This window comes from Galendromus occidentalis, unplaced genomic scaffold, assembly GCF_000255335.2.
Source record: "Galendromus occidentalis unplaced genomic scaffold, Mocc_1.1 scf7180000075389, whole genome shotgun sequence".
Lineage (NCBI taxonomy): Eukaryota > Metazoa > Arthropoda > Arachnida > Mesostigmata > Phytoseiidae > Galendromus > Galendromus occidentalis.
The window spans coordinates 326,788-353,984 of record NW_003803379.1 but is presented as its reverse complement, the minus strand read 5'-3'; the positions used below and the strand labels follow the sequence as shown (position 1 = coordinate 353,984).

At 51.2% G+C, this 27,197-nt stretch overlaps 1 protein-coding gene across 1 annotated transcript; it reads right to left on the bottom strand.

Annotated features, from left to right (window-relative positions):
- Positions 1-5,741: 5,741 nt before the first annotated feature.
- On the bottom strand, positions 5,742-8,871 carry LOC100908669 (gamma-aminobutyric acid receptor subunit beta-like). Its single transcript, XM_029112944.1, has 9 exons — positions 8,726-8,871; positions 8,524-8,612; positions 7,973-8,040; positions 7,632-7,858; positions 7,453-7,535; positions 6,928-7,331; positions 6,520-6,795; positions 6,237-6,401; positions 5,742-6,093 (listed from the first exon to the last, which is right to left on the bottom strand). Exons 1-9 carry the CDS (start codon positions 8,869-8,871, stop codon positions 5,827-5,829), a joined length of 1,725 nt encoding a protein of 574 aa, XP_028968777.1. The 3' UTR covers positions 5,742-5,826.
- Between the last annotated feature and the right edge of the window lie 18,326 nt (positions 8,872-27,197).

Genomic DNA, 27,197 nt, shown 5'->3' with positions numbered 1-27,197 from the left:
TTGGCCATCACACATGATCTCGGAGCGATGAGTCCGAGACTTTCTCCCGGAGTCAGGTTCTCGAGATTCATCATATATCCGAAAAAAAACTCGAGGAGGAATGAGGTCGAGGTCATGATCGTTGATCACCGACGAACATGTGCATGAATCAATTTCTAGCCTCACGCGATGCTACGCTGACGATTCGAAGCTCCATTGTGCAGGGCGACGCAGCTACGGAACGTATCCCGCTCCCGGGATTCCCGTGAGACTCACCTGACAGTGCCACCGGCCGCCTGGAAGTTCCCGGGGGATGATTAGAGAATAAAGATGGAAGTCCGCTGGAGGGACTGAAGAGTGGAGAGTTCAGACGAATGAGTTCGAAAAGTTAAATCTCAATCTCAATGCGTTTATTTACGTGAACGATGCCTAGGAATAGCATTCGACTAAGTTACATCAACGAATCAGCTAAATCGCAAACGACGGCTCCCTTCGGAGTTGGAGCTCTTTACTCGAGCGAGTGGTGCACTCCATTCGGGTTACAATCAATAATAGATTTCAGTACAATAATATGAATATAATCTTGTCAATGATTCTGTGTAATATCCGTCAGTCACCAAGTCTCTAATTATAATTACCAGCGCCAACCAACGTGACACGCGCATTTATCAACATCGCTCTTTCGATAACGGTCCGATTCGATAGCACGATCGGTAATCAACCGCAATTCTCATTCGAGAAACAACTCGACCAAACATAGTAACTAGAACCGTAAACATTTTCGAAACGACTTAATGAAGACATTGGAAGATCGAGGACCATCGGCCGGTAACGGATAAGAAGACTGTGCCGAGGGTCCTTTGGCGCGTATGTAATCGCTCGTCCTGGTTGGGGGTGGTGGTGGTCATCGTGTCATGGTCGATCTTTGTATTGTACGAAATATGATTCATCCTCTCTATCTACGCGTTGAGCATCCGTAGCGAGTTGGGCGCCCTCGGAGAGCCTCCCGAGTTTTCTTTCTACGCCTTTCCGAAGAGTCAGGCGCTGGATTCACATTTATAGATACCGGGATCGAGCCCAGACTCGTTTTGGCTCAAGTTCCGCCACGTTTCGATTGTGTGCTCGGGTCTGACTGTTCCAGCGAGATCTCTCGATCGTGACATATTGGAAGGGATTCGAATTGAGAGAGAACTCGAATGGGCAGCGTTGGTGAATCATAATTCACCAAGAAAACACCGGTCGACTCTGCTCGGGGGCCAGAACCACTCTGATCAAAGGTTTATTAAGGTTCATTAGATTAATCCATGAACGATCTATTCAGTCTTCTGGAGGGGACGCCATGGAAGTTTCTTCGCGACGGAGACGTTCAGGAGGTTTTTTCCAATATCGTTTTGGTTCCGAAAACCGCAATTAGACAGACATTCGCGAAGAATCGACAGCTCTGACTATATTCATCTCGACGGGCGCCTAATGAAACCGACTGACTTCCGGCTCGGTATTATTCTCAGAGTCCGCTCTCGTACCCTACGTGGAGTATTCGCACTACTCAGAGCTAGTTTCGGTAGTTTAGTCTTAGGAGTAATACGTACTTTACGCAGCGAAGAGCATGCACTAGACTCCCGTTTTTCGAAGTGGATTGAATCAGGCATTTTCTCCTCTTTCTTCCTTCCTTGCGACCTCGTCTAGTAACGTCGTATAAATGATATCCGAAAAATTCATGCGTATACAACATGGGGGAATTCAACTTATCATCAAATTCACCTACTACTGGCGCGGTGATTCTTTGCATCGTTCGGAGGCTGTCGATGGCACCAGGACGAACTCTCCAATTCTTATCTGATTAGCCATCCGTTATTCAGCGAAACTTCGCTCCTACCATGGGGTGTTTCCTATCATTACTGCTCCTGAGATCATTATTCAATGGAGCTTCATTTTTGAACTATCATAGAAATCTCCCAGTGCTTCCTCGTTTTAGGGAAACGTAATGAGTTTCCGCCTCTTGCTCTCCACGGCACCTGCTGTACAGGTGACCGTTCCGCTGTCTCGCTAGTGGTAGTCAAATGATGGTTTTCCATTCTACAAGCAATATGGTCTCTCCCATGCGGGACAAAGTTGTAAAAATAACAAGGTCATAACCTTTCATCGAGGAAATCAAAAGTAGTGATCGCATTTATCGTTACAATGGCAACGTTTCATATCAGTCAATCGTATAGGAAGTAATCACTTCAGTTATACGTTCTTCCAGGAAGTAGAGGGGATTCGTGGGGGCTTTGTTGGAAAGCGAATAATTCTGCACCGGTCATTGAGACAATAGTTTCAGCTATGGTTGTCGATCAAATCGTTGATCCTCAGGGGATTGATAACGAATCCAAGTGTATAGATAAGTTGAGGTTTTCTGCGCTCGATATACAGTCAGCATCAAGTAAGGATGAAGTAGCCGAGTAGGATACAAAGATGAGCATATTATCATTATGTTCGACGCTTAGAAAACCTCCAACGAGGCTTGGTCAGTACTCAAGTTTGCTGTACCGGACCAAGGATTCTGGTCAGTGCCTCGATTCTGATCAGCCGGGACGGCTATTGGAGCAAACCGTAGAACAGTCTCGGCAGCTGTACGTTTTACCCGCTGCATTTGTCCGTGATCAAACCCAGGTCCTACAATGCCTTCTGGGATCTCAGGATATACTCACGTACAAAACGCTCGCGGCTCAGTGTCGAGATTGTCCCGGCAGGCATCAGAACAAAATTATTTCTGTCGTTTGTACTTTTACTTCACTGTCTTCTGCTGGGAACGCTTGCTAGAATCGCTCGCTCGAGTGTGTTTTCCTTCTCCTCCCTCTTCTCGGGATAGAATAGCCGACCGAACTCGGGGGTCCTGTCGCAGGCCATAAGTCCCCGCTCCATCGCGGAGAAATTCGAGGCTCCGATATTCCCGATCCTGGCAGTCATGGTCATGAACTGCTGTCGGTAGGTGATCTCGGTTCGCCTACGACGTCCTTCCGAGCCGGCGGAGGTGGTCTCATCGGCGCGGCGGCGACGCGATTGGACTCTTTTCCAATAATAACCAGATAGGAGACTATCATTCGCTGTTGCGGATGCTTCTGGTGCTGCGACTTCTGCGGCTGTGATCATCTCCGGTCCTCTTATGGCTGAGCTTGAAAGCTAAGAAGCGCGTCGTCAAGCAGCTGGTGAAGAGGACGGCCTGCTGCTTCTAGGCGGTAAGTTGCTCCTTGTTCCGCATTTTTTCCAGTGCTTCTCCTTTTTCCCTGCCGCATGTCTGCATGCAAGTTATACGTCTACCTTATCTATCCTCAGGTGAGACATGAGAATTTTTCGGATGACTTCCGAAAATGACGCCTTCTAGTAGATCCAACGAAATAGATCTTTTGGCAGAGCATCAGGCGTGCCGTATCAGAACGAGTGACTTCAATGCATTTCGAAAAAACCTTGGACGCAAGCTCTTGGTCATCGTAGTTGTTCGATGGCCTGCGCGTGTTCCGAAATCCCGATTAGCATTCAGCTCGTATTCCGAACCGATCGGTGGATTATGGTTCTTAGGCCATAGTAGCTCAAGAAGACGACAACAGAAGTTAGTGGATCCATTCGGAAAGATACCGTAGTTGTCGGCTGTATCCGATCGAAATACTGAATGAACAAGCTCGATAAAGCGAAGCTTAGCATCAAAGTCCCATCGATCGGAGCTCAAGATGTTCCGTGTCTTGCTCGATGGTATGCTGCCGCTTCTTGCCCTCGCCTCTCTCGATCGAGGTTCGCTTGCTTCATAAGCTCAAGCCTGTTGTGAAATGATTCCGTCTGGGTGGCTCATGTAGCTTGATTATTCCGGTGTCAGTCTGATGAAATTTGTCCTTTTGTCAATTGTATTGCGAAGCTCGTGAGTTCAAGCGGCTCCTCGAAGCCTTGCTTGCTTTGCTGGCGTGCCAGCGAATGTCAAGCCCCGCCGCCGAACAGTATTTTCATTCGAGGAAATTCGGACGGTCGGTCGGGCACATGATGAGAGTTCCTCATCTCCATAGAAAGCTTTGGTCGTATTGTTCCTCTTTCTGTGTCCTTCATTCTTGTCATAGGTAGAATCGTTGTTGATGTCGAGTCTTGTATTTCATTTATATGCATTCGTTCGCTGTGCAGTTTCGAGGTAGACTTTTCGTGCTCTGATTGAACTTACTGATAAGAAGTGCTGCTGTGTCATGAGTGTTGTATTTATGAAGCGACGGGTTACTCGAGTACTAGCGATTCAGGAGCGGAATGGTGCGTCTGTATTCATATATCGATGTAGAATCTATTCTCTCCGGGAATTCGCGGAGTTTCAAGTGCTCTGGAATACTGACGATTTGGCAGCCTGGTCACGGCTGGATTACAAGGGAGGGGGGCGGCGACCATATCGGAAGATTTGGGTTCGGACGACGACTGACGCCTTCCTCCGTGAAATGCGCGGACATCCTTCAGGGCCGAAAGTCTTTGAGGAGAGACGACAACGGCGCCAGCGCGCGCGTCTCGCATGAGAATATCGAATGAACATTCGAAGGTGTGCTCGCGGAGCACCCTCAACAGGGCAAACAGGCTCATGGTCGGTGAGCACTGAAAATTCCCACCGTCGATGAGAGATTCGGACACAGAGTCATCAATCATAAACATGAAAACAATGAACAAGTGAGGACGCTGTGCATATGTCCTTCAAAAGGTAACATTCCTGAAAAGGCTTCGGCCCTGTGGGGATTCGTCCATGATCTAGGGATGCTAATTCCGATGTGATTTGACTCTAGCCGATTAGAAGGTTTCTGCTTGCTTTCACTTACTGGCGCGTACGATCCGTGCGCTCTGATCGGGTGGACACTCAAAACCGAATCACCCGATGCACAGCCATCACGAGACTCAGACGAGTACATGTGGTAGTAGAATATCGAAAGAATTTCGCTCATCTAATCAAGTATTCCAGCACTGGAGGTGGGTGAAACTTCGAACAGTGACAACGTCACACTCGTTACTCTTGATCTGAGACGGGAGGAGCTCATGAGGACACGAAGTCCTGTGAGAAGAACCGGTTGACACAAATTACAAGTGTCGAGCTCTCTTCACTCTGTAGGCCTCGGACGTCTGCGCTTGGAGCGAGCGTCAAACTAACCTCAGTGATCGATCAGCCGCTCATGCTAGACAGCTGATCAGTGCTTGGCTGGCATCTCAGAAGACCCTAAATACTTCGACTTGAAGTGGAGCGGAGAAAGGAGAGTCTGTCTAGATGAATTGTGTGGATGGGTGGATGAAACTGTGTGATTCTCTAGAAATTCGTCTCGCTGGTAACTAGTTCTGAAATAATTCAACTGATACTAGGAACAAGGAGAATACATAGGTATACCGTACTATGGAAAAACGTGATACTTACAATATGACTACTTGAATTGATTGATAGGTTGGTAGGTTGGTTGGTAGATAGATTGACAGGTAGATAGGTTGATTGATAGAGTTCAATATGAAGTAGTAGGATCGATGGATGACTTGAAGTAGATGTAATCTTTAGCTAATTTCAACATGACAATCAACATGGCGTTCTAAGTCCCTTCGACATCAGTCAAAGCTGATGCGGCTTATTCTTGCTTCCCATTTGTTACACTTTCCCCGCTCATTGCTGTTCATCCCAAACAAAAATGGATGATGATATCGTCCATAACGGTCGTTCATGGCCGGTCTGAGCTTTAAACAGCGGATGGATCTACTGATGAGATGGATGGTTTTTCTTGAATCAATGTCAATCAGTTCGAAAATGTTGTGTGAAGGCGGTGGTTGTTGTTGTTTGTTGTGTGTTATGTGTGCCGTACATCGCCGACGATCGACTCAGTGGAGGATCGTCGGTTCTTCGTACTGAACGTCTGAGATCTTCAGATAAATTACCCAGTAGGTAAGATTGAAGCAGACGAAGCACACTGGGAAAACGACTCGAGAGTACTTATCGATGTTCGACGGATTGACCCCGAATAGTTTGTTGGGGTTCTTGCCGGCAAGGGCCGCTTCGATCTCAGCGGGACTTCCGGCGGCAGTTTGCGCCTCGGGGGTTTGAGCCGATGATTCTTTTCGGGAACTCTTGGAATCCGACTTTTTCAGCTGCAAGAACGGTTAAATCATTGAAGTCGCTGTGATCGGGAATCTTCCAAGGCCCCCGAGCTTCCATTCGTCGGAACGACGTTCGGCGAAGGTAAGGCGGGGCACTCGTGAAATAAGTCAGAGGGAATATGAGAGCAGCTCACCGAATGTTGCTGCTGGCCAGGCTGGCCTTGTTGCTGTTGTAAGCCTTGTTGTTGAGCTTGAGACTGCACTTGCTGATGTGATTGTTGCGTAGAACAAATCGTACAATTTCGGATCCCAGGACAACACTGCTCACCCATTCGGCGCAACTGACTGTCGTACAACGTCTGTGGAACGATTGACAGATATTCGATGGGTAGTCCGGAATATGATATGAGTGGGAACTCAAATATTGATCCTAGTGAGCACGCTTATACGCGACCGATCGGGCCTGCAGTCACTCACCATCGTAAAACAGGGTGGGACATGACCAGGTTGGCCTTGCACCATAGTCGGGCAGGTTGGGCAGCCCGGGAAGCCTTTCACAAGAGGCGCCATGGCTTCAGGACTCTGAGGCATCATTGGCTCGTTGTGAGCGACTTCTTGTGCAGCTTGTTGACGCGCTCGTTCCTGTCGGGCTTGTTCGGCCAACTTAGCCAGTTGTTGTGCGCGTGATTTGCGCATCGCCACCCGTTTTCCAAGATAGCCCACTGCTGCATACTCCAGAAGGGACGCGAACACCTTCGAATGGGGATTCTGAGGTGAATTCCAGGATCTCACGGCGGCACGGAAGTTTTGCCCGGGACGATGACGGAAACATTCGTATGGGATAACGGGGGAGCCCGGGGCAAAAGCGTTCCTGCACCAACTCACCATGACGAAGCATGTTCCTAAGAAAACGTCGATCGACTTGACGTAGGAGATTTTGGGCAGTTGGGAGTTGGTGCTAGACATCAGGGTAGTCATGGTCAGCACGGTCATCACTCCCAGAGACACCCGTGCCGGGGTTGCATTCCGATGCAGCCAGAAGGACACCCACGATATGACAACAATCAGTGAGGCTGGGATATAGATCTGGATCAAGTAATAACCCATAGACCTCACGAAACGAACTTCGCATATCAACCGGGAGTAGTTGCCGGTCGATAAAGACACCTCGGAGATTTTTTGAACGTGGCCGAGCACCTTGAATTGTGGTAACTCTACTTCTTTGGATATTCCAATCGAAATTGGCCCATCTTTCCACTTGTAGCGGATGTCGCTCATCGTATAACCAACTGAAAGAGGCGAGTCGGACTTGAGACATCAATTCGGCTGTCCACCGGGACAGAAATTGATCGTCAAACGGCGGAATCACTCATATCTTCTCGGGCGAGAAGCCCCTCTCAGCGAACTCACAGCTTTCAACCTCGATGGTGCACGATTGTCGATCCATAGGAAAGAATCGTAGGTCCATGGGACAACTGGCGGTCACAGTTAATCTGTATGGGAGGCAAACAAAATCAGAGCCTATCCTATGCCCAAATGATGTTCCCTCCGGATCCTCGGAGGCCACGACGTTTGACCTCATCACTCACCGGATACTTCTGTAAACTTCGCCTTCAGAACTTATTCGCAGAAAGGTATTTGGTGTCGTGGCTACGTGGAAGTAGGCGGTTTTTTCGTTGGCGAAGAAGGTGTCGGGCACCCAGATCTTGTTGGCCACTTCGGCTCCAACGGTCATTTGATCTAAATCGTTACTTTTGACAAAGGACAGGCGTTCATCTCGCCACGCTTGACGGAAGTAGAAATCGGATGTGAAGTCCTGCAAGCGAACGCGACCTTAGTGCATCCGGGGTCTGTGAGAAAGTCGATCATCGAGCGCCGAAGGGGAGCACCAACCCTGGGATTTCACGTTGCCATCCACATTTTTACTCACCATCTGCACTTCTGATACGGTACTGATACTGACGATCTGCATACTGACGCCGACTTCAACGGGATTGCCTGGAGGAGAGATCAGGTTTTTCATTCCTCTTCCCGACTCATACGAACGCGCCGGGGAGCTCTGTTTATTTCATCCTGTCAGCTCTCTGGCTTCGTTCCAGAGGCCCCTCCCCGTCCCCTCTTTTGACGTGTGGCCTCCTCCTCCCGAACGGAGGACTGCGTTATGCCGGGGGGGAACGGAGTAGGCGTGCCGTCAATTGTTTCCCAACAAGACCTCGAGAGGGCTTCGGTAGGCAGATTGAAGGAAGGTCTCCTTACATGCATGAGTTTTTTCGCGGCCCGCTATGAAGCGCACGAGGCTCGATCGCTCCCGAGAATAGTGTACGCAGGAGCAATCAGTGAGCGACTGCCGGCTTTGCGTAACGTATACATGGGCAGGTAATGTCGGTTTCCGCCCAGACAGCTCCCGCACATTGGCGACAGCTGTCCTGCGACACTTTTCCGATATAGATCGAGTGACCGAAGTCTTGAGAGAGCGCTCACCTCCGTAATTCGGCCGTACTCGCTTGTCATATCCTTTCGTGAAAAAGGCATTGAGTATGTGCGTGATGTTCTGACCGCGTTGTGTTTGACTGGAAAGGAAAAGACATCAATCGAGTCAGCCCTGTTGGGAACAAAATTGATCTTTCCGTTGAGTCGCGTCGGGGGGGGGGGCGATACGTGGACGATGGTCTCGAGCTCTTACCCCGGTCTTAGACCATTGTTGCTAGATGCCATCTGGTGGAGGAGAACTCGCTCTGCGTCCACCGTTAGAATGCAGCACGCGAGAATCGCCAGTGCAAGTCTGGTGACGTCTCGGACGCATCCCGCGGTTAAAACTTGGCTATCCATTCTGATGTTTTTCGTTTCGATACCTCTCTCCCTAGGTACGAGGTCACAGTCACGCAGAAGGCAAGAGTCGCTTGTTCGGGCTCAAGACGACGGGCCGTGGGTCGACGGTCTAGAATAACGACGCACGCACGAGATAATACAAGTAGAAGTAGAAATGTACTGAGACTGACTGCTGCTGCTGTCGCTGCTGTTGCTGCAATAGTAGAGTGTTTTTTCTTTTCTGTGATGATTGAGCGACGTGTCACGCGGACTCTCTCGCGCTAGCTCCAAAGAGCTCACTGTTGGAAGAACCTCGTAGCACACACGTTGAGAAGAGGAGGTCGACAACAGCGGAGCCGCTAATGACGCATCTGCTGGACTCTAGCCCTACACCGAGCCACGATAGTTCTCGTTGCTTGAGACGAACCAACCAAGGGACCAAAGCCGCTACCCGGTCGAGGGCATTGGCTACACACTGATCGACTGACGCACTGGGCACCGGCAGGCGCACTGAGTCGCTACGGATTACAGATTGACCTGATGATGAGTAGTAGAAGTAGTATGTATTAGTAGTTGGAGAAGTAGCAGTAGTAGTTGTAGTAGTGAGTATTGTTTTCTCTCGTAGTAGAGGAACTTGCAGCTGCGGTGATTGATGGAACTAACTCCCAGATGATCCTCTCGCCCTAGTTCACGGAGTACGGAGCGCGAGCGCTCTTCGCCTCGATACTTCCTCGCCTGTCTCGTTCAGGACGCGGAAGCACCAACAGGTGGAGCTTCGGTGATCGTTCTCACCGTCATCGGTTCATCTCCGGGGAGAGCGCTTCTGTTCCTCACTTGGTCTTCTTCGCTTCCACTTCTCTTCCCTTGTTTCGTTTTCTGACCCTTATCTCATCTGACTCCTCCGCTTAGCGAGGTCGATGCGAACGGCTCCGGGTTGCTTGGTTGTTTCATACGTGAAATTAACGCGGTTGACGAAACTTCAATGAGGAACCCAGGTCATGAGACAGACGGTTGCTCCCTCTTCTCCTTCTGCGACGACTGCTCGAATTTTCAGAGTTGCTCCTCTTCTAATAGACGCTTCGAAGGAATGCCACTCCGCCGCTCCCGGCTTGAATGACAGGTTTGTGGCAGAAGTGTCGATGAATTCCTTGAGCAGATGGTGAGGAAGGTGGAGATTTCGCTCGCTAGTCGCTCTCTTCTTCCCGTTTCGAATTAGGAGTTCTTCTCCTTCCAGGAGGGATCCACTGCGTCTCGAAAAGCTCGGCTGTCTCGAGTAGGTCTAACAGTAGTAGCTTGAATTAATCAGCTGATCGGTTGATTCGAGTGACAAATTAACAATACGGCATCTGACGACGACCGAACGAAATTCGTGGCGAGAGATAAGGACGCTAATGTTGGAGACCACTTGGTTGCTAGAGATCATTGAGCAAATCGAGAGGGGTACTCGACCGATGATCCTGGCATTAGAACGAAGGATACCATGGTCGTTTTCGATAGCGACAACTGGAGCAATGATTCAGAAGACAAACAGAGAATCACTATCTACTGCTCTGTTTCTGGCTAGTCGTTCAGGTCGGTAGGGAATTCGGCCTCTCCTCGAGCTTTGTCTGATGTTCTGACTTCCAGAGTTGCTTGTTTCCCTTGAAGAAAACCCCGATTGTCCTTCAGTGTATCGACCTACGATGGTTGGGCAGGCCCGCTTTGACGAACTCAGACAACCTCGACTGCCTCTCGCCTCCCGGACTCATTGTCCGCACCTGAAACGTAAACCGCTCGTTAGTGTATACGACTTCCGAACCTGATCAGGATACCTCATCGGGCGCCGGGGTGATCCGTAATTGACCCGCCTCGGTGTCGACCGATTACAGCGACGACCTATAACGTCTGCCTTGATAGCTCGGTGATTTTTGGCGATGAACGCTTCGATGCCCCCGCTCTCCCCTCTCTCAGTCTGTGATATTGAAACTCCGAGTTCCCGATCAGATTTTCTGCAAGCTGATGGCATTTTCGAGTCGGATGCTTCGGATTCCGAGAGGTATCCGGTATTTTCCGCATACTAGGCAGAACACGACCCACCACCATTCATGACAAAGGCGTTAATGAGATTAGGCAAAGTTCGTTGACCGCGAATGTCACAAGGTCGAGGGGTTCCATCAAAAGGGACGCGGCTCGAAGTCACGTCCTCTCTGCATGTGGAACGGCAGTTGAGGACACCATTTTTTCCTGAATTTCCGGCCGCCCTGCTGCGTCTGACCTCCGCCTCGACTTGCCTCCGCGTTGTTGCGCTCCTGAAATCTTGTCACGTAGCCCGACCGGGACGGCTCGAGGCGGCAGACAATCGTAGGTTTAGATCGCAAGATTCGTGGAGCTCTTCAGATCCGATCGACTGATTTCGGAACGACCTCCCCGTGTAGGTGAGCGCATCCTGGGTAGACGAAATATCGTTCATCAGATCAACCTAGCGCGTTCCCCATTCGGAACCCGCCCGGGACACGGGAGCTCCAAGCCGGGTCACGATGATCGACTGAGAGCTCGGAGACACCCTCAGAGGTCGCCGAATCTACGACGGCGTTCTTCATCGGGAGAATCTATTCAGTATCTCGATGCGCCGTCGCTTCCCTATGCAAACGACGGATGCAGTCCCCGGAAGAACCCGCCTGCTATAAACTCAATCATAGACCGTCGCGACGCGCCTGGCTCATCGGCTCGTACGGGCACGCAGCCTGAATCGAACGACCTCACATGTCCGCTGGGACGTGAAGGACCCTTCCGTTTTCTGAGCGGCGCGTCCTCAGCTGTTCCCAATCAAAGTGAGCGATGAGCTCAGTGAACAGCGGAGCGGCGGAATGAGCCCTGTCGGACGGGATAAGCGCATTCGTACATGTACGGTCGAGGCGCTCAGGTGCTAATTTGCAACGTGACTACTTTGCTTCGGAGAATTAGGTGTGAGTGATAGTCTCGCCTGCATGTAAACATTTCCATCGGATATGAGAAACCGGCGCCATTGAAATGGTAACTCCGATCAAAATGCAAGAGAACCGAAGTTCGGAGGCACACTCGGGGTACTCCTCGCGTGAACTCGCACGTCAAAAAAGCTTTATCGAGTATTCGGAGACGGAAGACGCGCCTAATCGAGCCAGAATCGTCTTCCCTATTTTTTTTGCTCATGTAAGCTTCGTGCACGCTTCCTGGGTTGTGATCCTGCGGAGCAGACTGCGGCAGCGGTTGCAGAATAGCCATTCCGGCAGAAAATCGACCGTATCAGCGTTTCGTGCTAGGCAGCTGAGTTTGCTCTCTCATGGTTGACGTCTAACGCAACTCCGGTGCGTCAGGTTCGCGATCGCGACTCGCGATACCCGGGGAGCGTTCAAGCTGCATGACGACAATTTGGAGTCGCTCAAATTCGAATCTGTAGAAATTTCTCAACTCGCACCCAACATTCGCTCTCGAGCTGCAGATTACCCCACGTCGTTTCGGACTAGTGCTCACCGCAATGAAGTTTCCTCGTCAAACCGCAGGGTAAGTCCAGACATCCACTCATTTTGCCACCGACACCGTGACCACGCTTCCGTGATTTGAGCCATTAATGGTATCGGTTCCAGAAAGCTGTTAGCTCCGGGTGACCCACTTCGATGGAGTCGAGCAGAGGATCGAGGCTTGGAAAAATACCCATCGCTCTTTCGACACAGAAATCCACCGGATTTCCCCTCAAAATTACCACTAAAATTCACATATTCCCCGCGAGTCGGATATTTCAGGGAAAGCGCGCTCGAAAGTGGGGGACACGGTCACAGTTCCACCGAAATCGCAACGCTCTATCTTGACATTTGGGAATCTGGGACAGAACAACATGGCGCGCCTCCCAGCGGGACTGCTCAAGGTTCCACCTCTACAACAGCTTCCGAGCTCTGCCAACCCACGGTTGAACGCTCAAACATCGACCCTTTGCATCGACGTTCGACGTCGATACACCTACCAGGCGATCTCGGGGACTCCGGGTCGACTAGAGGAGTATAACTCACCGATCTGCGCGGTGGACTGAGTTTTGCTGCAATGATGAGGCTGCTCAGGTCGTCGTCGTCCAGTGCCTCGCTCTGGGTTTCATGCCTCCAGTTGTTCGCGCGATCGTCCCTGCCCCGCCGGGAAGCAAAAGCTACGCGCACTTGACGAACAACGCAGTGATAAAAAGGGTGATGAAAACAGTGGATAACCAAGAAGCCAAGAAGAAAGATCCCGCTTAGGCAGGGACATTCAAAAGAGAAAGATACTGAGCCCCGAGTGAGAGCGAGCGAACGCCGAGGGCCCGGAGACGAAGAGCGGGCTCGGGGGAGAGGCCCGGATCGTCTGCTCCCTTCTGAGGCCCTCGGTCGGGCCCTCGCCTGACCCCCGCCCGTCGAACCTCCCCCTTCCCCTCACCCTGGCGGCGCGGCGGTCCGAATGGTTGCCCTGTTCCCTCTTTGCCTGTCTGCTCGCCTGTTCGCTTGCGCGGAGCCGCTCTACGCTATCTATTCGCTCACACGGCGCTTTTTTTCGGCTCTTGCATGGAAGCAGTAGCCGAAGGCGCAACATAGCTTCCACAAAAGGGAACCTCTGAAAAGACGGATCTCCAGCCTGTCAGCCAGCACTTGCTTCCCTTCAAAGGAACGAGATCGCTCTGGCGAGAAATCAGTTTTCCACGCTCGGTTTCTGGTCTCGCCCGCACACGCCGTCACCAGAGTACATAGGTACAGTCGGTTATGGATTTACCGTCCCTTGAAGCGAACCAGATGAATATAGACCTCAGGGACGTGGTCGGAAGCGTTGAGTGGAAAAGTTTTTATTCGCTGGGGTGCTCGCTGCGGTAGTATCATCGGGGATCCGCAAGGCGAATCAAAGTCCCCACGTGCTGCGAAGTGTTATCGATTCCGAGAGCTCGCATACTATAGCATTCTGCTTCGAGCCTCGTCCCGTAAAATAAGATACCATGCATTCTCCCATGGGGCGGAACTCGCCACAACGGATAATGGAGCTGCAGCCGGTCCTTGAACTTGATGTAGTGAAATAATACAATACGGATTACACAGTCTCCGATAGGGAAAGGGTGTCAATTGAATCGTGATACCCTCATGTACGATGCTGCGGTCGCTAATTACTACGAGAGCAGGTTGTCTGCCAGGTTGGACATATTATGATGGAGCGGAGCGTGTCGTGAATACTAAGGTTTCAGGGTCACGAAAGGCTTGTCGCTCATATTACCCTCGGATGGCCGACCTGGCGACAGGGGGAAGACGGATCAAACCGCCGTCCACTCGAATATCAGGATCATTCCCCCTGGAACTGGAGAAATCCAAGCGTGATAAGGGAAGAGGTGGATGGACGGCTTATAAATATAGGGTGCAGAAGAAAATTATTTCGTCGACTCAGATGGAGTCGGGAAGTCACCAGGAATGATCAAGGGAACGCAGGGAGAATGAGCTCCGATCATCCACTTCCATTATCTTCTATCCGAGTTCGACTTACACATGTGTTCAACTTCAAGTCATTTCTCGCGGGGCGGCCTTGTATCTAGCGCGTGGAATATTCCCCCGGAACGGAGCTAACAGATCTGGGGGGAAACCGGTGGATCATCCGGACTCCATGCACCCATGTAACTGGAACGTGATTCTCCACTCGAGAGTTCTTCGTAGACCGCAAACGACCGCTCCAATATTCGGAGGACGATCAACTCGGAGGAGGAATGGAAGTCGATCACCGAAGCGGTGAGCCGGATCCTGGCGAGGAAAAATAATCCAGGACGGCAGAGGGACGGAAAGAAGCCTCCCCGAGGATACACCCAGAAGTGCCTGCGGGACAAGACATGAGAGCCCGCGGATTGAATTCTTGTATATTTAATTCCCCAATGTACATACAGGATACTTCCAAGTGGCAGAGATCGATTGCGGACTTAATTCCCTCACCTATCGGCTCGACTTCTCCCTCGTGGAATGTTCCGGCCCCCTGCCCTCTTCTCCCGCATATAAGTGTACGCTACCATCTCTCCGTGTCGGCTCCCCTACTGCTTCTGCGAGTGCCTTCGAGGGAGCCACCGCTTGTCCTCTGACTCTCCATAGACTGAGGAAAGCCTCCAATGCTGCGCCCTTCGCGGTCGCGGTCATGAAGGGAGAAAATGTCGTTTGCTAATTGAGAGGTTCCGGAGCGTATCACCAATCGCCAAACCCAATAATCACTTCGCGCAGGCTCCCCCTAAATTAACTCCCGCGATCGATATCCTTCACCGGAAGGTCCACCGTACGAGCCATATACCCGCATGCCCGGTGCCTCTCTTCAGGATGTGGGAAACAAGGGGTTCATCCCGGGGTAATTTCGTTGCCCCGATGCTCCAGCTCGCCGTCCGATCACCCCATCGTTGGGAGGGACGGAGGCTTTCCCATGGTCGGTGAAGGATCAATATCTGCAAGAGCGATGATTTAGATTGAGGTGTGACTCTTGAAACAATCGAGACTCATCGGGATTACCGCCATATTGAAAAAAGTACGAATATTCTATGAGAGACTGCGATCTTTCCGGTCGGAGTCGGTGCGCGAGAAACGAAATATTCCAAGCCTGACCATTGATAGTCGTGCTGAGTTGGAGCATGCCCATCTAACGCCAGGTAGCCGAAAGCTCGATATGAGAGTAAATTATTCGCGCTCCTCTCAGAGTTCCAATGTAGCAGAGTTCGTGCGTCTGGCTACGTGTTCATGCGGTTCCTCTCGGGGGGCTCGCTTTCTGGCTTGCCATCAATGCAGAACGAACGCTGGTTTCCCATTCATGGACCCTGACATACCGAGGGATCGATTCCTCCGCTCGAAAACCTGGAAAATCGAGGTATGTGCCCAGGATGAGCCGGTCGTCGTCTTTCCGTCGTTGGGCTGCCGCAGGCGAGTCGATCGCATTTCTTTCGCTTCTAAGTCGTCACCATCGCTTGCGACAAACTGGAGCTCCCTTGACAGAAGTGTCAGTCTTCCCGGAAGAGTTCATCCCGACCGACTGAAAGTACCGACTCTAGCACCGGAAATCAAACGCGATCCGATACCGGAAAGAGTGGAGGAGATCCCATGCAACATGGATCCATAAGCGTAAACGAGTGAGCAGGAGACGACCTTCTGCGGCCTCTGCAACGGATAGCCAAATGATCGCTGGATGACCGATATATTTGCCCTGCATTGTGCCGCGGAAACGGTCGTGATGTCTGGGACACCTCCGACGGGACTGTGACACAAGGTCAAGGTTGGGAGGCGACGGGACTCATGCTGAACGTGACAGCAGATTGACGGCTCGGGAAAGCGGGAGGAGGAGTCGCGCAGTCATTCATCTCGTTCAATCTTGGGGTCATAGGTTGTCCAAGACATCTCCAATGGCGACACCTCCGAGAGGTGTTGAGGGACCGACAGATCATTATAGATTGACGAAGCGATAGCCTCCGAACTTAATCGACGGATTCCATGTATATTGGAGAAGGGTTCGGTTACCCACCGCAGCTATTATGCATCATCTTTGTCGAAATTTAGCGAGCTCTCCCGTTCTGATGAAAGGCTCGCTGGATACGACGAGCTCGGGAACGCGAAGTCAGAAGCTCGCTCCCGCCTGAATCTCTCAACTCATCTGATGCGTAATGACTAATGACCAATGACCGGTTACCTGATACAGTGACGTCATAACGATATAATAGTGATTTAACAGAATACTAACAATACAATGAATCCTTATATGCCTTTAGTCCCGAGCAAATGATGATGGTTCTCGGGCTGAGCCCCCATCGAAACGAGATAGATCACTTGGAGTGAAGTCGTCTCATACCCTAGATATCATATACCCATATACCCATATACCAGCGGACATACATATTTTGGTAGCTCCAAGGAGCGAGCGAAATGGAAAAATAAAACTTGTCCTCTAAAATCGCAAGTCCAAAACTAATGTACCTATTATATATCCAGGCCGTGGAAGTTTTGGCGAACGAGACGCATTGGGAGGCGAGTTGTAAATATACCTAAGAAGGAAAAAAAATGAGGGGAACTCCACGGAGCTTTCTTGCTTTGCTCTCTGTGCACACATTCGGCGATATCAATGACTCGCAAAAGGTTTAGTAGTTAGACAACGCGGCTCGATCGGGTACACGAAGGGGCTAGCTGGTTCACAGCAAGCTTCTCGGATGCGCTTGTGAGCATTGTTCGGCGACAAGAAGCGCTCTCGAGTAAGTGAGAAGCTGGCAGTTTAAGGTTATTTAATTTGCAGAACGCCTACTTCACTCCGGGAGGCCCAATCGAAGTTCCGGTAAGATCTATGGAGGTCGTCTTTGAGGTTAGCCGGTTTTTCTCCAAGTAGGACCTGTTTGAGCTGCACCCTGGGTGCCGTCATGGGTGGTCAATGGGGTCGTCGCCGACGTCTTAGTTTTTCTATCTGGCTGCTATCTACCGAGCTCACTTTCTTTTCAAACCTCACACCGAGCGAGCCTATTACCGACTCTGTACGTCGTTCCGCCATTCGATCCCGACCGGGCTCCCTTCTGCTTCTGTCTCTATCCGTTTTTTCTTCTACAAACTTCGAGAAGTCAATGTCTGTTTGTTGGAGGTCTCTTTCTCAATTCTTTGCGTTGGCGTCTATTGAGCTGGGCGACCGAGTCTGCTGCTGGCCCGTACGCGACATCATTTCGAGGAACGGACGGCCTCACTGCCTCCTACGACTTCAAATAAAGAGAAGAGAATGACGGAGGAATCTCGTGCCGGTTGATCATAATCAGTCTTGTTGATGACGTACTCCGATCGCCTGATTGAACACAGCCAAGCTGATTGAGTTGCGGGCCTCACTAAGGAACCGGAGTTCATAGCTCAAGAATGTTGCGTGAATTTCTCCGGCTTATCGCCTTCGTTCCTTGCGAAATAAATTTTGAATGATTGCGGGATCTCCCAAGATAAGCTCCAGCTCGCTAGCCCGCGAACAGCGGAGAAAGTCTCAACACAGCGCCAAACCTCAGTCCGCCTCCTGAGGTTGTGATGGCCTCGGTTTACAATCTCGATTAGCGGGAAAAAGTACGACCTAAACCGAAGCGTCCTGCCAGTTCGAACTCTCTTTGAAAGGGAAGCCGCGGCTGAAGTTCAAAAGAAAAGTTCCTGGAACGACCGAAGAGAGAATAAGCCCGCGAGCAGTACTGTCGAGAGACACGGGGCACATGTGGGAACTGCCGAACGACTTGCCAGCAACTGCCATGATAGTTACTAACGAATCTGGTTGTCACTCCCCTCGTTCCACGCGGCACCCCGAGCAGTCGACACCGCCTAGCACCTTCTTTAAACAAATCCGACAGCCGAACGACACCGATCCCGTGCGCCGAGAGATAGAGAGAGAACAATGGTCCAGATCACACGACAACGACATTGAAAAAAAGGGATGCTACAAGGCCGACCCAAAGGAGTCGAAGCCGAATGGGCCAGGGTCATGGCGAGGAGTTCCAGAATCCAGCGTTCTCGACAAAGAAGAATCTTGTCTCATGGAGTCATTGCGACGACCGACCAATCGAGGGGAGACATCAATTTGTCGTTCGGGTTCTCTAAGATCCGCAAAGACAGTTGTTCTGTCGACTTCTGAATGGGGATCTCGTCGATTCCACTCGATCATCTGCTGTGCGTGGGACGGAATCAGAAGGGACCTAAATGAAGAGCCAAAAGCGGTCGCGGATTTGGATCAGATCGGGGTCCTGAGTTGTATGCTCAATTACGAACCCGAATGTGGCTCGCTCAGGAGCTGCGTAAGTATAAGCAAATAACCGGTTGTGCTTTCCGAGAGCAAACACCTCCGAGACGCCCCGGAATCACATACGACATGGTGCTTGGGCTATGCTTACAAATATTGTAGTAAAACAACTTTGATGGGGCTCGCTCGGTCGTCAACGGAAAATGATTAGTCTTGATAGATATACAAATGGAGATCGGCCCATTAGTTTTGATGTTAACGTTTAGAAGACGGCGTGGAGCAGTTCCCGTGTCTGTCTCGGAGGAGGGCTAGACGGCTGTCGGATGCGCTCTTAGAGAGTCTCTATGCCCGAGCTAGCTTGCTCTTCGCAGCCGCCGGACGAAAACAAAGCGCATTGACTGAAGAAACTCGTTAAACAGAAGGGAGCTTCAGCGAATGACCGCGGCTTTGACGCATAGCCCCGGCAAGGGCTATCGCTCGATTTTGCAGGAAATTACACCGTTGCTAGAAACGGGCCTCAGCAAGTAGACAAGGCACGCCGCGAAACGGCCGATGATGTACACTTGACGACCGATGCTCAAATCAAAGGATTCGGTAGTAGCGAAGCGAGCGAGGCTCCCGATAAAGAAGAATCACCCCATCCGATCGAGTCTCTGCACGGCTTCTTCTTCACGAATCAGACGGAGGTATAACCGAGTTACGGTTGCAGACGCTCATAAAATTCTCGAGCATAAAAAGAGATCGAACCATCTCGGAGGGTATGAACGAACCCTGCCTCCCCAACCCTGCCCCCCTGGTATGCCTCCCCTCACGTTAGTTCGAGATTCCGAATTCAAAACTCGATCTGTGGATAAGTACCGAGTGGGAAGAGGGAAGAGATCAGGGAAGTTCTTCTGGTCGCATGGCGCCGGAAACTTGAGTCGGGACCCCACCGGGAGTCCCTCACGCGACCGAGGATTTATTCCTTCGCGGAGAGTTTCTGCTTTCCGAATCACAATGGGAAGGCTTGTGTAGTGTAGCTAGAAAGGTAATTCCCGTTCGACTCGAGTCGTGGAATCAGAGCGGCGATTCTACCGAAATCAGGACGAAGTTTCGAGCGAAATTTATAGGTGCCACGACAGACGCAGGGATGATGCTCCGCCAAAGACTGCTGATGGAATCATTGGTCCCAAGGTGCCCGAGTTCCCTGATCGAGACATCATGAAAGGCGGTCCGACGCACCTTCCAATTCACAAACAACAAGCCTCCAACAATCAAACGGTCTTCAACCGAAACTCGCGGTCGCTTGGGAGCCCACTTGTGCGATCTATCTATGGAATACGCCGGACGACCCGCGTCGTTCAAGACGATTCCGTGCATACGATCGAGAGAGCGTCTACATATGTGCGCGAAGAAGACCGGACGACATTTCGGTAATGAGCCTGTCGTTTCCCCGATTCAAAGTAGAGAATGAGAACTGCGGACGGCCGGCGCCTTCTGTGGCTCCGACCCTAAGTTTCCTCTGCCAGCTTCGGAGGTCACCCGACCGAGGGCGCCACGGTTGATGTTTAGAGAGCAGTGGGGTGCGAGACTCGTCAATCAAAAGATGATGACATCACTTCTACCTACTGGATCGTATAACGTTGGCAGATTTCAGAATGACGCATGGGAAACTACTGCCATCGAATTCTATCTCTATCGAGAGCGGAGCCTCTTCGACCCGGGTGGAGTTCTGGTCGTCTCGATCAGGAGGAGAACTTCGTCGTTCGCAACAAGCTGATCGCTGCTAAACTCCAATCTTCGTGCTCTTCTAAAATTTGAAAGAGAAGAAGGGGAGGGGCTGGGGTAGGGTTTGAGGTCATTCGAATGACTACCTTCCGAGCGACAGGTCCAGCGAGTGAATGAAAAAAGAGGTGAATCCGTGCGACTCGCCTTCCGCAGAATGACCACTGGTCGAAAGCATGGCGGTGGACCACAGTTATGGAGCTCGGTCTCGGTGAGCACATCATAAAAATGTCCGAGATGACCACGTACTTATCCGATCTAAATCATTCCGTCCCACCATCACCGCAACAGCCACCTACACCACCGCCGTGGGCACTGGGCTGTGGTCATCGACGATCCCCGAAGTTTTTTCGCTCAGATCCCATATTTTTTTCGTTCGGTCGATTCTTTTTGACCGAGCCGATTCCTCGAACGAGTTCACGGCATCTTTGAAAGTACCAGCCAGCTTCGGCCGGTGGCGTTTAATGACGAGTAAATTGCGCATCGCATTGTTTTATGACGTCACGCTGCTCCTTTATGGCTACAGAAGGAGGATTCGAGCTTTCCGAGACCCCTCCTTTGCAGTTTGATGCTGTAAAACGGGCGGACGCGTAAGTGCAGTCGTTCGCCCTTGTAATTGGGCATAATCAGAAGGCAATGCAATTCTTACATCCGAACTTTATGATCTTGTCGAAACGTTGGAAACGGCGACTCTGACAGCTCGTGTGAGCAGCGATCAATCGCGAAGCCGCTTCCGCATTGGCTAGCTGGCCAGTCTGCAAGCTAACACTTGCTACTGACTTGTAGTGGAGGTCGTAAAACAAGGTACGATCTCTTTACATGTCCGCAATCGGCCGCTCGAGCACCTACCAATGCATACATCAATAGAATCGGAGAGCTTCTATCGACCGTTCTCGAGTCCCTTCAGGAAAGAGCTCCTGAAGCGATTGATGCCAGAGTCAGATACTTGAAAATCACCGGTGTTGCGCTAGCCCTCTTGAGCAATAAACGAATACCTCCGCGTCCCTTGCGAACGTTTCCAATGTCGATTGATGGGATTGCTGAAAAAAGCGCACGATGACCCTCGAGATCCGTGAGTTCCATGCTTGCTCTGACTGAGTCTGGCGGGCTTCGAGTCTCGCAGGAGAATTAGATTCCTAATTTGAAGTTTTGCGCGAGCAACAGTCCTGCAACGGAAAGAAAATGCTGTCATATGGTATTCGTCAGGCTCTCCCGAAGTACTTTCCTCCCTCTGCCAGCCGCTCCTTCCGTTCGGCAGAAGTCGCAGGTCATGTTCAGGCAGCATGGTGGTCCGTTTTCCTGAGAGGTAGCTTTTGTTCATGCAATAAACCCTTTGAAAAGTTTGTCGCTAAACGCACCTAATGGGACACTAAGTCCCTTTATAACACAGTTCCTAGGCCAGACATCCTCAATATGACTTCTTGGCTACTTGTAAAATTTTGAGTGGCCTTCAAGTGGTCTGAGACAAAAGACTGTCAGCTATATCATCCACATGGGAAGTGCTCCGCTCCCGAATTTCAGAGACAGACCGATCCGAGAGACAATAGGCTGAACGGAGCTATAAAATCTCAAGCTTTGTTCCCCCTCTCTTCCTCAAGCCTCTGGCCGTCGCTTCGCTCGGTGGCTCGTCCGCACGCCTACTTGAACTGCCGCCACGGGTTATTCGGTGCCGTATCTATTCTGGAAAATTGCCAGAAGCCCGCTAGACAGATAAACGCCCACTCGTCATGATAACGCGGCGCGTAGACCCGGGCGGTCCCTAGCAACACGTTCGTGCCGGAAGTAGAATCCATGCTCAATTTATGCTTCTGTCCGTCCTGAAACTAGGATCCGGACCCGAATTTATGTCCGCAAATTCGAGCGACGGATCCTCGACGCAGGCACGGCCTCGTCCGTGTGAGGAATGTATTTTCCCTCATGAATTCCACCAAACTGCAAGCATGAGGGCCTCGCTTGCGTACAGTCCGAATTCCGAGGCTTCCGGCCATAAATTTGGTGCGGAAGAGCATCGATCCTTTTCGGAGAGGCCGCGACGCCGACGGCCCGGAGGAATTACGGGCTCTTATCTCCCTTAGGCTGTACTATTTCTCGATGTGTTCGGAACCGCATGTCGGTCGCATATATGAGGCCACTGCTTCACTTTGCGTCAAAACGATCGGATTGCTGCTTCATCTCCGTCAAGCTGGAGTACGACAGAGATGTGGCAATGTCTGCGCCGAATCCTTTCGATTCTTCCCTCTCCAGAGCTCAGAATCGGGGATCAATCGGGGGGCCGTGGCTTGATGACTCTGTCTCGTCGCGCGATAATCAGATGATCAGAAGCTATGGCTCTCTTCCGATTTCACTTGGGTCGGTCGTCAATCTCGTCTCGCACCCTCTCAAGATCCTCCACTGGATAAGTCGGGAAGCCAGATCAACGTGGCGGACGTCAGGACGAATGAAAACACTCAGATCAACTTCGTCTACCGGACCGTCTCGATGGAGCAGACATCGCGCCAGCGCTCGCCCTGCTACCCATGATTTGCCGGAGCGGGCTAGCCGCATCTATCGAAAGTTCCTGATGGATTTCAGCAAATTGAACTTAAATTCAGATGGCAGCATTGAGCATTATTCCTATCCAATGGGCTCGCTGCGGAGGAGTCTCAGGCCGCGATTCTTTATCTGATAGCGCGTCCCGATGCTCTCTGAGAGCGATGCCAGGGAAATCCTGCTGACAACTCATCCAGGACGATGGAGATCCTTTCATCTCTATCTGCTTCAGTCGGGAAGCATACTCACTCCGCCGTCCGTGAATGTCTTCTTTTTCGGATTGTGATCTCGGTATAGAAGTATAATGGAACACGGGGCTTCCCGCCATTCCTCCGACTCCAGGAAGATCTTTTCCGGATGTGGCGCTCGGAGTAAGGACAACGATGGTGATGAAGTATCTGTGGTTCCCTGCAGGGAAAGCGGGGAGCGCCAATAGATTCACAACAGCGCCAGCGCTGCGGTGATTCGTCCCGAAGCCATGTCACACGAACGAGCCTTCTGCTAACAATGTAAATTGCTTCGAGTTGCCATCGAATTACTCTTGCATTGCTCACATTTGGAAGAGGGGTCGCGAAACGGGCTGCTTGCAGGGCCGCTCAATGAATGGATTCAATGAGCTTTAGTGGTGACAGAAGAGGAGCGAGCTCCATGGCGAGGAGTGAACGATAAGTTGAGACGAGTTGAGCCAGTCGAGGCGGGGTGCGAGGAGCGGGGTCACCTGGCCGGCTAGTGAGCCTCGAGATTCTGACTGCGATCAATCTGTTTATCCAGATCTCTAGCTTCATGAATGATCTCTCAGTTTTTTTTCGGATTCGGACCCGAAGTTGCTATTTTCGAAAACCCATACGCAGGAGTCGGAGTACGGCGGAGCCTCGTGGTCCTGGGTGGAATCAGTATCGAGTCTTCTTCCTCTCTCTGGCTTCAACGAGGTACTAGAGACCATTGAGCTTTCAGCCGGAGTTCCGCCCACTGATCCCGATCCAGAACAGGAAAACAGAGGAATCGGCACGACGAAGTCTCCCCTCTTCTCTGTCTCTGAGCTTGAAAGCGCCGCTCCCGTACACACTGGACACTCGCGTATTCGTATTCGTTGTCGCGTATTCTCGAGAAATCCACCGGCGCGGAGTGACCTATATTACACGATATGCTTCCCGTGGATCAGAGAAATATAATCGCGGCACTCACAGCCGCTTATAATGAACATCAGAGTGGATCGAGCATCAAAGAACCACCCAGGTGGCTAGTTCAGGTGAACGTCTCCGGACAAATGTCAGGTAGCTCCGTTGCCATTTTCGCGGTTTGTCTTCGAAGTCTTCGCGCTCTGAATGCACATATTTCCTCTTCTCGGGGCGCTCCAAATGCCGCCCGAGAGACCCCTTGTCTCGTCTGTGATCTCAAACTTCGGTATCGTATCTCCCCGAATTTCCTTCCGATTGAGAAGACGTTGATCCTTTGGTTGAATATTTCCTCTCCCACTGCATTGCACATCCTACTGCAATATCGACAGATAACTTCAGAGATCCCTCAGATAGGAAGTCGAATATACTCGACGTTATATTGGTTTTTGACGCGGATGCGATTACCCGCATTATGGGTATGAATCAGGGCTCAGGTCGTCATACTACAGCCATGAGCACCCAGGACAGAGAGAGCGCGCTAGGGTAGTCGAAAACAAGGCTCGTTGGGCGCTAAGTGTTAAACTTCGGCACTGTTCTGAAGAAACAAACTGATGATCCGAATACGTAGAAAAGCAGCGGCAAAGCGGACTTCCCCAAAGGGAGGACGGATACGTTTCGTGGAGAGTACATCTTAACAACTGATACTGCGGTACGAGCACTGAGACCGCACTAATTGCAGCACACCGCTGCTCTTGCTCCGTTCAGAGTAGGCTGAAGGGTTTCGACCACAGCCGTGGAGCTTGCGAGACATCTTACGAATGGATCAGAGCTATTGCAGCATAGTTTTTGAAACAGGAGTGTTCCGCACACCCCATGATGAGATCGTCTGACGTCGACATCGAAGCCCCTCAGTGTGCTCCACTGTCGATTTTTTTTGTCCGTTCTGCCCGCTTTCTGTTTTCCAGGAGAGGTTCGCTTTTCGCATTACGCGCTGAGGTAACACTAATTTTCATCGATAAGTGAGATTTGGCGCCATATTTCCGTGCTTGGCACCGAGGTCTCGACGGCACGGGCATGAGCCAACGCTTGGATCGGGGATTTTGTTCGACGCGAATCGCCTCTGTTCGATCGTATATACGGACATCGAAATTCACCCAGGTTCTGCTTGTCGGGCAAATAATTGGAGGCATGAGTTAATTCTACGGCCGAAGAACATGGAATGAAGAGTCCATTCGGACACGAATTCTCCTCTTCTATTGCAACCGTATCGATCGGGTATCATATCGCGCTGGACTTCTTCTCCACGAAATTCGCGCTTCTCCCATTTCTCCGTCTCATGCAGGCAGCTGATACACTCTCAGGCTGGTTAAAGAGTCAAGTCTGTATAAGAACCCATGGCTCGAGGATCAGCGGGGCTCTATGTGGAGGACCCCCGGGCAATACCTCTCCGGAAAGGTGCTGGCTGTAAGCTTCAGCTCACGGCAAAGAGACTATTGGGACAGCACCCCGATGCGCCATGATCTTCCGTCCGTTTTCTGCGGAGACTTTTTCGGGGACGGCTCCTCGGAGAGCGGACCTCAAAGGTTGGGTTCAGACAAAGTTCCCCGACAAAGTAGCTCAAGAACTCCCGTCGCTGCAGGACCCTGAAGCGATTCGAGAATTCTCAGGGACTGCGTCGGGAAATTTCTGCGCTTGGTTTGAGGACTCGTGGTGTGTCGGGGAACCTGAGCCAGCTCGAAGTTCCGGTCTGCCAGGGAAATATGCACGAAAATGCGCTCCAACGTCTCCCGCGTTCGGGTCCCTCTTCTCTCATCCGATTGGAGTTTCACATGGGGCTCCTGGAATTGAGGGAGCTTCCCTGGATTCGAGACGCGCATAAAGCGCATGCCGATCAGGGGTCGATGCCGAGAGCGCGCAGCGACGGGAGTTCTTGAGCTACGCCGAGGTACTTTGTCTGAACCCAACCTTTGAGGTCCGCTCTCCGAGGAGCCGTCCCCGAAAAAGCCTCCGCAGAAAACGGACGGACGATCATGGCGCATCGGGGTGCTGTCCCAATAGTCTCTTTGCCGTGAGCTGAAGCTTACAGCCAGCACCTTTCCGGAGAGGTATTGCCCGGCCGCGTGACGATCGTAATCGAGGCAGAGCAAGAGATCAATATGTTGATTCAATCGGAGCACGCTTGAATCCGGGCTCCGGACGCCAGAAGCCGATTCCCCTACGATCCAAAGTCGACGCAAACCAGGGTCTAACCGCAAAACTCTTGAGCGAGAGATCTCACGTTGGTCCAAACTTCCATATCTAGAGTGGGTGAAAGCTGAGATCAGCGTTTCGGGTTGCGGTAAAGACTTTCCTTTTTAGTGGATCGATACATCCAAGCAACAATTTCTCCAGGAATCAATTTGACAGAGAAACAAAGGAGCGAATTGATTTACGATGTGTGTTCAGGCTGAAGAGTTGAGTCGAACGAGTCGGTGCCTGTAAAGAGGGTTTCGCCGCCCTAAAAAAACGCTCCAATCAGCCGTGATCCTGGCCAGCGCGGCACGATGTTTTTGAACGCTCCAAAAATCGTTCGCCATTGTTGAAATCATCCGCTAATCACGATTCTCGATTCATGTGTGTAGGTCGCACTCCTTCACTGCGAGACGTACGGGTTTTCATCAGTATGGGGAGCTTTCGGGAGCTCTGAATATCGTATTCCGCTTTGGGATACCCCCGATTCTAGCCCCCAACCTTTGCTTACGAGCTCCAAATTCGTATACTTCGCATATCGCGACGTCGACCAGATTCGTTTTTCGAAAGCTCGAACGGACGTTCGGGGGTAGGTAATCTTTCGCGGGTGGTCTCGGCGTTCGTAAACAATTCAGAGTACACTCTTTCAGTAGAGACTTCTCAAGACAAGTAGTAGTTTCCTTTCCGATTCCGGGCGATGTTTCATGGGTTCCGAAGAACGACGGGCGTCTTGTAATTGCACGCGGAAGCTGCGCTTTTCCAGAGGAAGCTACGAGTCATAAACGATTTTCTCGAAGCCAGCTCGGAGCTGACCCAGATGACTCGAAACTGAGAAGCACAATGAGAGCACCACTAAAAGCATAAGAGATCCCCCATTGCCGAGTTCCGGACTAGCGTTGGGGTCCAATAAAATGGAATCAGTCAATTCTCCAATTTGCGGCTCGTTCCTATGGGAATTTCGAAGAATTGCGACACACCGTCTCCGCCGCTCTCCTC

Bases quoted from the DNA above. Each gene is read 5' to 3' on its own strand.
- LOC100908669 (XM_029112944.1), bottom strand. From the start codon at position 8,871: ATGGATAGCCAAGTTTTAACCGCGGGATGCGTCCGAGACGTCACCAGA. The intron at 8,041-8,523 runs GTGAGCGCTCTC...TCTCTCCTCCAG, and splicing joins AGTACGGCCGAATTACGGAG to GCAATCCCGTTGAAGTCGGC. The intron at 6,796-6,927 runs GTGAGTTGGTGC...CCCCATTCGAAG, and splicing joins TAGGAACATGCTTCGTCATG to GTGTTCGCGTCCCTTCTGGA.